Source organism: Danio rerio, chromosome 21, assembly GCF_052040795.2.
Source record: "Danio rerio strain M-AB ecotype USA chromosome 21, GRCz13ab, whole genome shotgun sequence".
Lineage (NCBI taxonomy): Eukaryota > Metazoa > Chordata > Actinopteri > Cypriniformes > Danionidae > Danio > Danio rerio.
The window spans coordinates 30,730,136-30,742,638 of record NC_141041.1 but is presented as its reverse complement, the minus strand read 5'-3'; the positions used below and the strand labels follow the sequence as shown (position 1 = coordinate 30,742,638).

The 12,503-nt window shown below is 37.2% G+C and overlaps 1 protein-coding gene across 1 annotated transcript in view; it reads right to left on the bottom strand.

Annotated features, from left to right (window-relative positions):
- Positions 1–12,503, bottom strand: part of pcxa (pyruvate carboxylase a) — a 224,914-nt gene that overhangs the window by 140,483 nt on the left and 71,928 nt on the right. The window contains 1 exon segment of the mRNA NM_001328356.2: positions 1,222–1,384. Within this exon segment, the coding sequence (NP_001315285.2) occupies positions 1,222–1,384 (163 nt within the window).

The following is a 12,503-nucleotide window of genomic DNA, read 5'->3' as shown; positions in this document are numbered from 1 at the left end:
AAAAAATATTAATACATTAACATTAAAAAAACTGTTACAGATTTTATTGTAACGCTGAAATTTACATATGCATTGTTTTCCTTAACTGCACAGTATGTAATTTTTACCACTAGAGGGTGTGTATTCACAACAAACAAAGTGGCTTGATTACTTTATGACAAGTGTGGAATCTTGGTAGTTGTGCTCTACTTTAATGGTCTTCATCATGTTTATGGATGAGCTAAAATATTCTAAACTTTTTATTATCATAGCATAAAGAGTAAGACAAAGCAGTCAAAGCGCAACAAGAGCTAATTTCACTTTGTGGACTCAGAGGTGTGCCAGTCTAGAAAGAAAGGTGTGTTAAGGCACAAAATAGCATTGCTACTTTGAGGAACTAAAATGGACTATCTAAAATTATTGACTATTGAAAATCATTGACTATCTAAAAGCTGCTATAAATCCAGTGTAGAGTGTGTTAGTTACGGGCCTACGCAGGCCCAAAAGCTTACACATTGCTTAATACATACAGGATGTACAGCAATAAACATATAAATCTTTACATATAAAAAAATTAAAGGATTCAAATGTTACAAAAATTATTATTTACTACATTAATTAGAACTGAATTTAGAAATGGTTTAAAGTTTGAACAAATCTTTGTGCTTAAACTAAATTAAATATGTAGACCAATGGATGTCTTCAGTGAAGTGCATACAACTCTTTTCCTATCCACAAAAGTAAAGGAGTAAAGTAAAGCGTAAAAGTAAAGAGAAAGTAAAAAGGCCGAATGGAGGAGGCACATTCTTTATTCTCACACTGCAGATGGTTTGTTTAATGGTTAGTTTTCTAGTCTGCCATGTAATAAGCAAATGCGCCATGGCGCGACGCAACAGACTCTAAAGGGAGATGAAACTCTAATTGGTTTAATGCACGTTATGCTCAACATACACCCATAACTCATTAAGAGAATAAGCACAACCCTGTTAGACCATGCCCCAGGGCGCAGAGCGTATTTTTCAGTACATAAATTAGCACAAGTTTATTCAGACACATCCTTAATGCTTTTGCTCTATGCATTTTAGGTCAACAAAAACCTTCTTTAAAAATAACGATTTGACATGTCCTGTGATAATAATCAACACTGACTGATAATTGTGATAATTTTTTGAGCACATTACCCAATCCTAGCAGAGTGGGAAAAGCACATATCCAGCTGTTGAATGTGGGACGGTAACCTACCTCCAGTCTTCCCGTGTCAGGCTGGAAGCCACGTGCCGGGTCCTCTGTGGTCACACGGCACTGGATGGCATATCCATTGATCCGTATCTTGTCCTGCTTCAGTCCCAGCTCGGGCAGACTGCGACCTTCACACACTCTCAGCTGAGCGTGTACCAGATCCACACTGGACGACAAAAAGACAGAAAAACACACACACAGCGGTTAGAAAGCATTTGCTAAACCACAAAAACAGATCCTGGCTCAGACCCCACAGCACTGACACTCCAGCACTCCAGATGAGTGCACATTATCAGGCCAGCGATCCGGAATCACAACAGATTCACTCAAAACAGCCGCTTGACATTCCAGCAGGCGCAACACGTCGAGAAAACATTCACACCGGTGAAGCGAGATGCCTGCTTGCTCCAGTAACTTCTATTAGACAAGCTTGACAACTAGCAATACACCTGACAACGCTGCAGTCGCTTGACAAGGAGTGGGATGAGGGGGGGGGGGGGGTTGGGGGGGGGGGGATTGTCGGAGGAAACCGGTGTCTCGCTCAACGACACACAAACAGGAAATGCCTCCTAGATTCATGGCAAGCGCTTGATTCACTCTGGCCTCAATAGCTTCGCAATTAAATCACTGCCTCAGCTCAATTGAATGAAGCAGGCTTTTCCAAGGGCTGATTGGCTATATTTGGCTGAATCTGCCATCTTATTGGATAAGTGCTTTCCCCAGTGTGAAGTTGGATTTATTAAGAGCCATATAAATCACACTGATATATTTACTCACCCTAGATTCACCGGGCTCACTCCTTGTGTCCCACAATTCCTCATGCTCATATATCAGGTCAATTTTAGACTTACCAGCACAAAAAGAAGAAGTGAACCAGGGTTGACTCTAATGGGGGTGGAATGGTGCACAGAGTGAACAGAATCTTGTTATTTGAAAGTCAATGTGAGCATGTAAGGAAAACACTATAATGCATTTTTGTCATTGTTATTCATTCATTCATTTTTCTTCGGCTTAGTCCCATATTTATCAGGGGTCGCAACAGCGGAATGAACCAACAACTGTTTCAGCATATGTTTTATGCAGCAGATGCCCTTCCAGCTGCAACCCAGTACTGGGAAACACCCATACGCCTTTGCATTCACAGATTCTCATTCACTACGGCCAATTTAGTAAATCAAATTCACTTAAGCCACCTTTCCAAGGCAAGGCAAGTTTATTTATACAGCACATTTCACACAGTGGCAATTCAAAATGCTTCACATAAACAGAAATAAGAGACAAGTATAAGAAAATAAAAAACAAATAGTAATAAAACAGATAAAAACAGATTAAATTTGATAAAACAGGTTATAAAAAAATGAAAAGCATAATAGTGTGATCTGTCAGACGTAGCGCAGTGCTCATTCAGTAAAGGCACAGCTAAACAGATGTCTTATTTGACGGTACCTAATGTTGGAGCACATTTAATCATTTCTGAAAGCTGATTCCAGCAGCGGGGGCGTAGTAGCTGAAGTCAGATTCACCCTGCTTTGACTGAACTCTTGGAATTTCTAGTTTATATGATCCTAAAGATCTGAGTAATCTATTTGGTTTGTTTTCAGTGATAATGTCTGTAATGTATTTAGGTCCTAGGCCATTTAGTGATTTATAAACAAGTAATAATACTTCAAAAAAATTTCTGAATGTAACTAGGAGCCAGTATAAAGACCTTAGGACAGGTGTGATGTACTCTGATTTTCTAATTCTGGTCAGAATCCTGGCAGCAGCATTGTGGATGCGCTGAACTGTCTAAGGGTCTTTTTTTGGAAGGCCAGTGAGGAGTCCATATGAGTAATCCACTCTGCTGCTGATAAAGGTATGAACAAGTTTTGCTTTAAGTTCTCACTGGAAACGAAGCATCAAATTCTTGCGATGTTTTTGACATGATAGTATGCTTATTTACTTACTGCTTTGATATGACTATTAAAAGTCAGATTTGACTCCAGAATCACACCTAGATTCTTGACCTTATTTTTTGTCGTTGGACCCTTAAGGCTGATTTATACTTTAATATAAATCAGGTGAAGTGCAAGCATATGCATTGGCATGGCCTACAAGTGGACGCAAAGCCTTCGCCCAGGCATTCGCTGACGCCCATCTCTCAAAAAAAAAAATGTAAGCACGTCACAACAACATGTAGCACAAGCTCTGTGATGGGTCAGCTTGGTAGCGCTGACAAGTGTGGGCGGGACCGAGAGCCAGATGAGCCAGATGGAGCAAGTGTTTACAAGTGTGGAGTCCCGTAAAGGAGCTCCGAATGGAAAGTTTTGTTTTGTGTTTACGTCATAATTAAAGTTGTTAAACATCCGCTGGTTTCTACCTCTAAAGGAGCGAGTTTGAACCACTTGTACATTAAGGAAGCGTTCAGAAAAAAACAAAACACCAGCGAAGAAACTCGACACAGAAGAACATAAACACCTTACTGCCAACTAGCTTTTCAGAAGTGTTATTGCACAGCAACAGAAACAGCGCGCAGAAGTATGAAGGCACAGCTACGCCTGTTGGAATGCCGATCACTTGATGGAGAAGTATAAATCAGGCTTTAGAGCAAAGGTACGTATTCACCCTGAGAACCCCATCTCTGATCCGAAACGTAATGACTTAAGTTTTCTCTTTGTTTAACTGAGAAAATTTCGGCACATCCAACTGTTTCATCAATGCATTGGCAGAGGGTGTTAATGGGGCTGAAATCATTTGCAAAATTTTCCACATACAACATTTGGACACGACTGTCGGAATACAGCCCCTTGTGGCCGTGGCACAGAATTTTCAGTTCTGTCGTGCATAACGGGAGAGAAGCTGTTCTCGCAGTATTTGAAAAAGGAGTTCAAAAGCAAAAGCCTTTATTCTCTGTGCGTTTACCTTTGTTGAACACTAGAAACTCGTAAACTGCATTTGTAGGGAAACTAATTTAAAAGCTTTTTTTTTTTATATTGACTTTATTCTAATTCGAAAAATAATGAAAAAACTACTATTTCTCATCTCGCGCACATAAACCTGCTTGGATAACACTGGAATACATTACATCCGGTCGGCTGGTCACTTGCAGTCTAGTCACAGGAGTTCAAAAATTTCAATTTATCTGCAGCTCAATTCGGATCCAAATTTTTCACATACGGAGATCGGAACTCCACACACCTCCAGGACTACTCTCCATTGGAAATGAATACCTTCCAGTCTGTCGTTTGTCATGTACAGTGGAAAGTCAGCTTTATAGCGCATGTCTTTGGACTCCGAAACCGAACCACAAATACAAAACCCACGTGAACACAGGGAGAACATGTCAACTACACACAGAAATGCCAACAGACCCAACCAGGACTCAAACCAGTGACTTTTTTGCTGTGAGGCAACGTCGCTAACCACTGAGCCACCATCCCACTTCATATTCATTGTTATTATTAGTAACAGTTTTTTCACCATGTCACAAATAATAAAAGAATAGCTTCGAGGCTAAAACTTCTCAATTCATCCTCTTCATGATAACTGAATACTCAAATTACAAAGAAAGTGTCAGAGAAAGATAAAGAGAGAGAGAAACTGCGGAATCATCCAGTGGGTCATGAAATATTTTAACCAATAAAAGAAGAGCAAGACTGTATTTGCTTTCATGCCGTGCGTTAATAATTCATGATACAAAGTGTCTGCTGTTTTTATCTCCGGCACAGAGGAATTTTGGAAATTTAGCATTTCTCGAAGGCCAATATTTAGACAGCACTCGGCATAATGGAGTACACCCTATTTTAAAAATGAACACTTTTATCCATTTCTCAGTGAATATAGACAATGTATTTTGGTGCATTAAAACAAAACAGATTTATTAAACTGATATATTACTTAAAATTATATTTTAGTCACCAAACATTGATTTTAAACACTAAATTTGTATGCAATGTTTTTCTATAACATATAAATTTGGGTGTACTAGTTTTTGGACTGTTTTTGTACAAGTTATTTTGTTAGATAAGCTCCAGATTTGGCTTCAGTATAGACTAATTTAATGTATATGCTAAAATATAATATTGTATAGCTTCCTATAAGATTATGAATTTAAAAAGCTAGATTAGTGAGGAGTGTACTAATATTAGCTGAGCACTGTAAAATGCAGAGCATGCTTTTGATAACGCTACAGTATACGCGCGTGGTGATGGCAAAGGCAATATGTTTGCACAGATCTTAACATTATCTGGCTAGGGCTCATTAATTTTTTAACAATGGTACAAACAGACTCCCAATATTGCACACATACATCTTTATGACACTAGTGTATAATGATATAATCTCTCACATGAACTCTGGTCATAATAGCTGCAAGCTGAAATAATTACCAAATGAAACCTCAAAATAAGCTTAATGGATTATCCCCATTATTTTCTTTCCTGTAAATACTCCAGCAGATCAATGTGTTTTTGTTAAAAAGAAATTTAGACCTAATATTAGGGATCTGAGCAGCAAACAGTAGGGCTGCAAGATTAATCCAAACTAAGTGAAACAATTCTGCTCATTTTGTAAATCCTGATCAAGTCACTTAACCCATAAATACTGTTCCTGCAATTACTGAACTGACAGGACAAGTCATTGTAGATGAGCTGAAATGGTTACGGCATTAATTCTGCATTGAAAAGCTTTAAAGCTGTTCTTAGTAACGCTATATTAGCACTAATGTCAGTTAATCTTTCAGAAACTCACTGAACGCCGAATCTTGACTGCTGGAAGGAAAACCAAGAGCAAAAATAAAAGTTTACATGCACTCGAAAGGATTTATATTTTGATGCCACCTCCATTTATTCACAAAATGCGTTTTGCCTTATTCCCATCACTCAGTATGTCAACACAATTTGATACATGAATAATAGAACTGTCAGATCAAATATTTATTATAAAGACTAAGAAATCTAGAGTTGAATTTAAATTAAGACTGAAATGAGAACACAGAATAGCCAAAAGTATCTGATATTTCTAATAAAATTAAACTGCTTTAAAATCTTTAAAATAAGTTTGTGCACTTAAATGTCATTGTTTGACTAGGACACAGCAGATAAATTTTGAAGACACAAACACATGCACTTAAGCAGGCATTGATAGTAACGGCGGGTTTGACTTTGAGTGGACTCATTAAATGTTTACAGAGATTTTTCTAAAATTAAAGTTTTATCTGAAATCTGATAAAACAGAAAGGCTTAAATGTTGATGATTAAAATAAATGATATATTCTTTCTCTATGTACAAAAATAGTTTGATGGCAATAATTGTGTTTAAAACAAAACTTTAAAGCTAATATCCATACTATTTCATGTATTCAAACTTATTTACACTTCCAAAATGCTTGCAAACCTTTCTAAAGTCTCAAAAAGCAAATTAGATGCAAGACGAAGTATTGCAGTGCCAAAATACTCCTCATGGGTTTGTATACATCTAGGTTGATGAGGTCATAGAGTGGGATTCCTCCTATGGGCAAAATATATTCAGAGATTATGGATAAACACTTTCTGCTTCAGTTTGTATTGCACTGTTAACACATTTACACTTTTTGAAAGGGAAATACAGTAAAAAAATTAAAAATAAAAATTATTACTAATATTATTATTATTATTAGGACAATGATAAAAAGCCTACTTAGTCATTTGCATAATATGGCCAAAGCAAATGATTACAGTAATTACCATAAAGTGTCATCCTTTTATTATGTACTTCTTTTGTTGCTGCAGTTGTTTTTGTTCTTGCTTCAATTTTATACTTATGACCTTATTATGGCATATGGCTGGCTTTCATTTGATCACAGTTCACTTAGGTGAAATTATATTTTTATTTTTGTAGATTTCAGAGACTCTTTTGTTCCACCCACAACACCCCTCCAGGAGCTTGACTGGTTTCAGAGAAGTGATCTACGTGCAAATCTGATAAAACTACAGTGAATAACACTAAAACTGTGTGTTACATCCAAAAACAACAACAAAAAGATCAATTAATTAACTTAAAAAATAAATAAATAAAATCTGAAGAAAACAGTTATGACTGGCATCTAATACTTTAATAGTTTAACTAAAGTTAATCTAGTCACGTGAAAAGTTAAGGTTAAACCATGAAATTTAACAGGCTGTCCTGACTTGTCACATGACTGATATGTACAAGCAAACAGCAGCAATGAAGGCTACTTTATATTTAAACAACTTTTATACAAAAAAATCAAACAAACAAAAAAACAGAAATTGTTTTATTGTTGACTGGTTAAGTATGGTGGCTGGCGCAAAAATATTAGATATAGCAGTGACAGAACAATGGCAGACAGCCTCCTTTCACAATATCTGGTGGATTGACAGGCACATATATATATAGGTGATGATGGGGCAGGAGGCAGTTGCCAGTAACATGGCAGGTCAAATGGCAGGTGCACACAACAGTGATGGGAGACGAGGCAGGCACACCTCAGCGAAGGAAAGCCAGGTAAGCAAAACTAGTAATAAACTCGTTGAAGATTTTACTCCGTCTTTGCAAATAACAATTGTTTCTGGCTCAATTTAAAAAAAAATTAAAAATAAAAAAATAGCATGATGAGCTTATTTATTAATTTTGTGTGTCTAATAGTGTTTTATTACATGCACACACAAAAGTAAAAGAGCTGTCAACGTTAGCGCAGTAACACAAGCACATAATCTGAAAAAGTGCATCTTTCTTCAAACGCAAATTAATTGTTTGTCAAGATTCTTGGCATCATTACAGACATATCATTTTAATTAGACAATATATGATGGATAAACACAATGTATGCACAAACACAAGAATCTTTCGAAAACTCTTCCATTTGTAAGTTTAGATTAAACTACAGTTGTGTAAACTTATTAGTGATGAACTCCTCTTACTCTGAAGCACAAGTTTGAAGTACCATCTTTGGGTCAAACATATTTTTGCAGATGTTAGCAAAATGTCAGTGCAGAGCAACACAACCCTGTCAACAAAAACGCAACTGCAAAGAGAACTAATTCCATCTTTAAATGGACCGCCACAGAGTGCTGAACCATCAACATTGCTCAGGACTACACCAGACCGACCCATCAACAGCAACATCTTTTACAAGAATACATAAAGGCCCAATCCCAAGTCCTCTCAGAAAAGTCTACTGGCTAGCAATGCCCTTCTTACAATGTCTGGTATGATGTTAATGTTGTTTTCCTGTGTTCACATAAAATAATATGGCCACGGTGTAAATACACAGTACAGTTACAAGCTTACTGCCACATTATATGGTTATGATTACATGATATTGTTTCCTTTAATGATTTCCTGAAGATATACCAAAAATAATGCACCTGGAATAACTACAACAGTCACCATCGTTGATGTCATATATAGACATCACAGTGATATATGATGACAGGTGTGCAGGTGTTGTAGTGCTGTCCCAATTCTAAGGGGTAAAATTTAAAGCCCTTCCCCTTCACACTTTGTTTCAAGGATCAAGGGGGTAGGGGAGGTGAGTGGGGGGAATAGAATTAGGATTGGGCCAAACCATACGACACTGAAAGTGCTAAAAAGTGAGAAAGCTCACTCTTTTTGGCACCTTGCCTGAAAACACTGACCTGGAAGCTTCTAGTATGACTATTAATAGTTTGATTGGCTGCTTCAGGTGAGTCTAATTAGGGTTGGAGCTAAACTCTGCAGGACAGTGAGCCTCTAGGAATAGTTTGGGCACCTCTGATCTAGATCAATCAGGGAGCATGATTGTGATTAATGCATTAGCCTAATATATACAAGTCCTACTATACAGTTGAAGTCAAATTATTAGCCCTCTAGTGGTGTTTTTATTCTTTCTTATTCTTATTATATTTCCCCAAGTAATTTCTAACAGACCAAGGAATTCATCCACAGTATTGCTATATCATTTTTTGGGGGGAAAGTTATTTATTTTAGTTTGGCTGGAATAAAAGCAGTTTAATTTTTAAACCAATTTTAAAAGTTCATTTTATAACCCGCTTAAGAACTATATTTTTTTCGATTGCTTACAGAAAAAAACACTGTTGTCCAATTACTGGCCTATTTAACCTACAGTAACATGCCTAGTTATCATAACCTAGTATTTTTTTAATTGCACCAAGTTAAATAGTATCTTGCAAAATGACTAGTAAAATATTACATGTTGTCAGTGCATAGACAAAATAAAATTAGTTATTAGAAATGTATTATTGTTATAAGTTATGCAACATAAAACTATTGTAATAGTCTCTCCGTTAAACAAGACTTAGGAAATATGTTTTAAAATAATTAATTTCAGGCTAATAAAAAGAGCTGTAGAAAATATGGGAACTTTACCCCAGGAGACTCACTACAAGCAGATTTTTTTTTAATCGAGACGTGTTGGTTGCTCTGCAGTAAAACTACAAGTCGTCTTAAGGCTGATTTATACTTCTGCGTCAAGCATAGCCCTCGCCGTGGCTGAGACCTCTCAAAAAAATTTAACTACACGTTGCAACGGCACTTAGCACAAGCTAAGTGATTGGTCTGCTTGGTACCAGTGACCAGTGTGGGTGATGCTGAGAGCCAAGTGTTTACAAGTGTTGAGTCCTGTAAAAGAGCTCCAGATGGAAACTTTGGTTTTACATTTACCTTTACAATTAAAGCTGTTGCCCGTCCGCTGGTTCCCGCCTCTGAATTACTGAGTTTTAGTTACTTGTAACTTTCAGAAAAGAAAAAAAAACACCTCTGAAGAATCTCAACACAGGAACATAAAAACCTCACTAATGCCAGCTAATGCTTTGGAAGTGTTATTGCAGAGCAACACAAACAGCACACAGAACTATAAATGCACGACTACACGCAAGCCATGAGTAGATAAACAAGTTTAACACAAGTCACTCATCCTGTCTATTATACGTTTTAGGAGTGACAAAGTATAGAAAACATGCATGATAAGTTTAAGTTGAAAATCTTGTTTCAGGGTCTTGAACAGATTCTTTAACAAAACAGTGGACTCCCAGTTGAATAAATTAATCGCGTTGGTTTCGGATCTTTTGCTTGAACTTGTCGACACGATACATCACCAAACATGAAGTGTCTTATCCTTCAGACACTTGTATTCGCTTCACACGACTTATAATCACGCATCTATTATAGATCAGTGCTTGTATTTTATCTCTCAGGTTAAATCTGTATGGGGCTTTTCACATGTCCAAAACCTTGTTGAAAATGCGACTCATGCTTCTCTCCCTTACTGATTTAAATGCGTTTCTGAACTCGCGACCCTCTGCCGATTGTCGTTGCTATGGCCACCATCAGCTCTTCCTCACACATGCAATTTTCAAAATAGTCAAACTTTTGCCACTGTATGGATTAATCCTGAATGTGTGTGTCGTTGTTATTTCTTGGGGTTAGGTTTAAGAGTAATATGCTGGTGTTAAACTGCATTGCTTTATCGAGTTCTTGCATTGAGCTTTCACATACTCAGTGCTACTTCATAGCCATGGTGGCATTTCTCTCAGTCTCGCACTCAACCCAGTCGACCAATCACAACAGACTGCGTCACTGGACCAAGCACAGCAGATTAGCCTCACGCAAAGCAGGGGTTTGGGAACACTGAACGAATCATATGAGAGTCGTTGGGATAATTAGGTAAAAAATAAATTCATATTAAGACGATGAAAGCGTTTTTGACCTTACATGCATATCAGTCTGTTGTTGGAGACTCCCTAAACCAAAATATAAACATTTATAATACAAAAAAGTAGGTTCTTCAACAGGAAAAAAAACGAAAAAGTTGCTAATTAATAACTAATTAAATTGATTTCATTAATAAAGTCAATAATCAAGATCAAGTTTAATTTACTTCATAAAAAAAAAAAAAAAAAAACTTTACCTCAAGAGTGTATGAGTGTATGCTGTATAATCTATTTATCTGTTTGGCTTTCTGCTGGTGGACAGGAAATGTAATCTGCAGCAGTGATAAGAGATTCTGGGATCCAACTTGCTAATAAAAAATTCACAGCTATAAGGGGGCCGCTGACCCAGTCTCAAGGGCACAATGTTCACTTCCACTTTCCCCAACTCTCCAGCTCCAGCTTTCCTGACTATATGCATCAGTAAGGTTCCCCAAGCAATATTTCCTTGCAGCAATTCAACAACTGCAGAAAGCTACAGTGACTCTAAAGCAAAACAATAACTTAAAAGGATTATTGCACTATAATATGAACAGGCTTTGATTGAGTAAACATGCATCGCCTACCAAACTCCCCCAAACGCACAACATCCTGATTAAGAAAACAGTACGTTTCATCCTCTCCAATAAACCCAGTAGAACATTTCATTTGTTTTTATAACTAACCTGTTTTCAAAGCATCTGAATGAGAAGAGAATTGACTAATAATGGCATTTTAATCAATGACTCATCTATCTATGACGCTTATTTTCCTTGGCACGCATTGAAATCCCAGACAACAACGCATTATGTGGGATAATACAATACGTTGTGGCTGATAAATGAAGCATTTCTTAAAAGTGTGTCATCAGCATCTTCAATCTGAGCTCTTTTCCAAGCAGATGAGCTGAATGGTGGTTGCGGCAAAGCAGCAGTTACTCTCTTTTGCCATAAAAGCATTGATGCGCGCAACATCAGTTTTCTGCAATAAGCTTAATGCGATTTACACAAGCAGAACGAGAAACAGCTGGATCAACCTCCTTATTTGATCATATATGGCATATTTTAATACTAAATACAGTAAGAGTCTAAGTCAGTAGAAAAGGATTTCAAAATTAAGCAGATAATCATGGGTGTGTTTTTGTCCAGGGCTCATGACAGAGCAAATGGGCATCATTTGTAACCTTTTTTCCTGGCAGTAAAACTGTTTTATTAGAGGTTGTGTGGGGATCATTTTTCAGCTGGGTTCAAGAGAAAAGACGCTGGGTAAGCTGCTGTAGAGTGAAGGCGTGTCACTGGATCAGCCATTTACCAATGACTGGTGCAGCTCTGGATAAAGCAATAACAGGTTTGCTGATGTTCAATAAACATTTGTATTCCTCGGTTTGTCGACAATTGATTCTGATTGGCTGGAAGGTGTGCAATACAATACTTTAATTCGCTTCACATCAGGTGGTTTCCTTTGCCTTCACGCCATTCATTTAATATGCTTTCACACGCAACAATTCATTGATTATCCCATACAAATATGATGCAAATAATCTTCTACACCAAAAGCAGAAGAAAACAACTACAGATGTCCAGTGGTTCATTTAAGTCCAAACTTAAACACTTGCAGCAT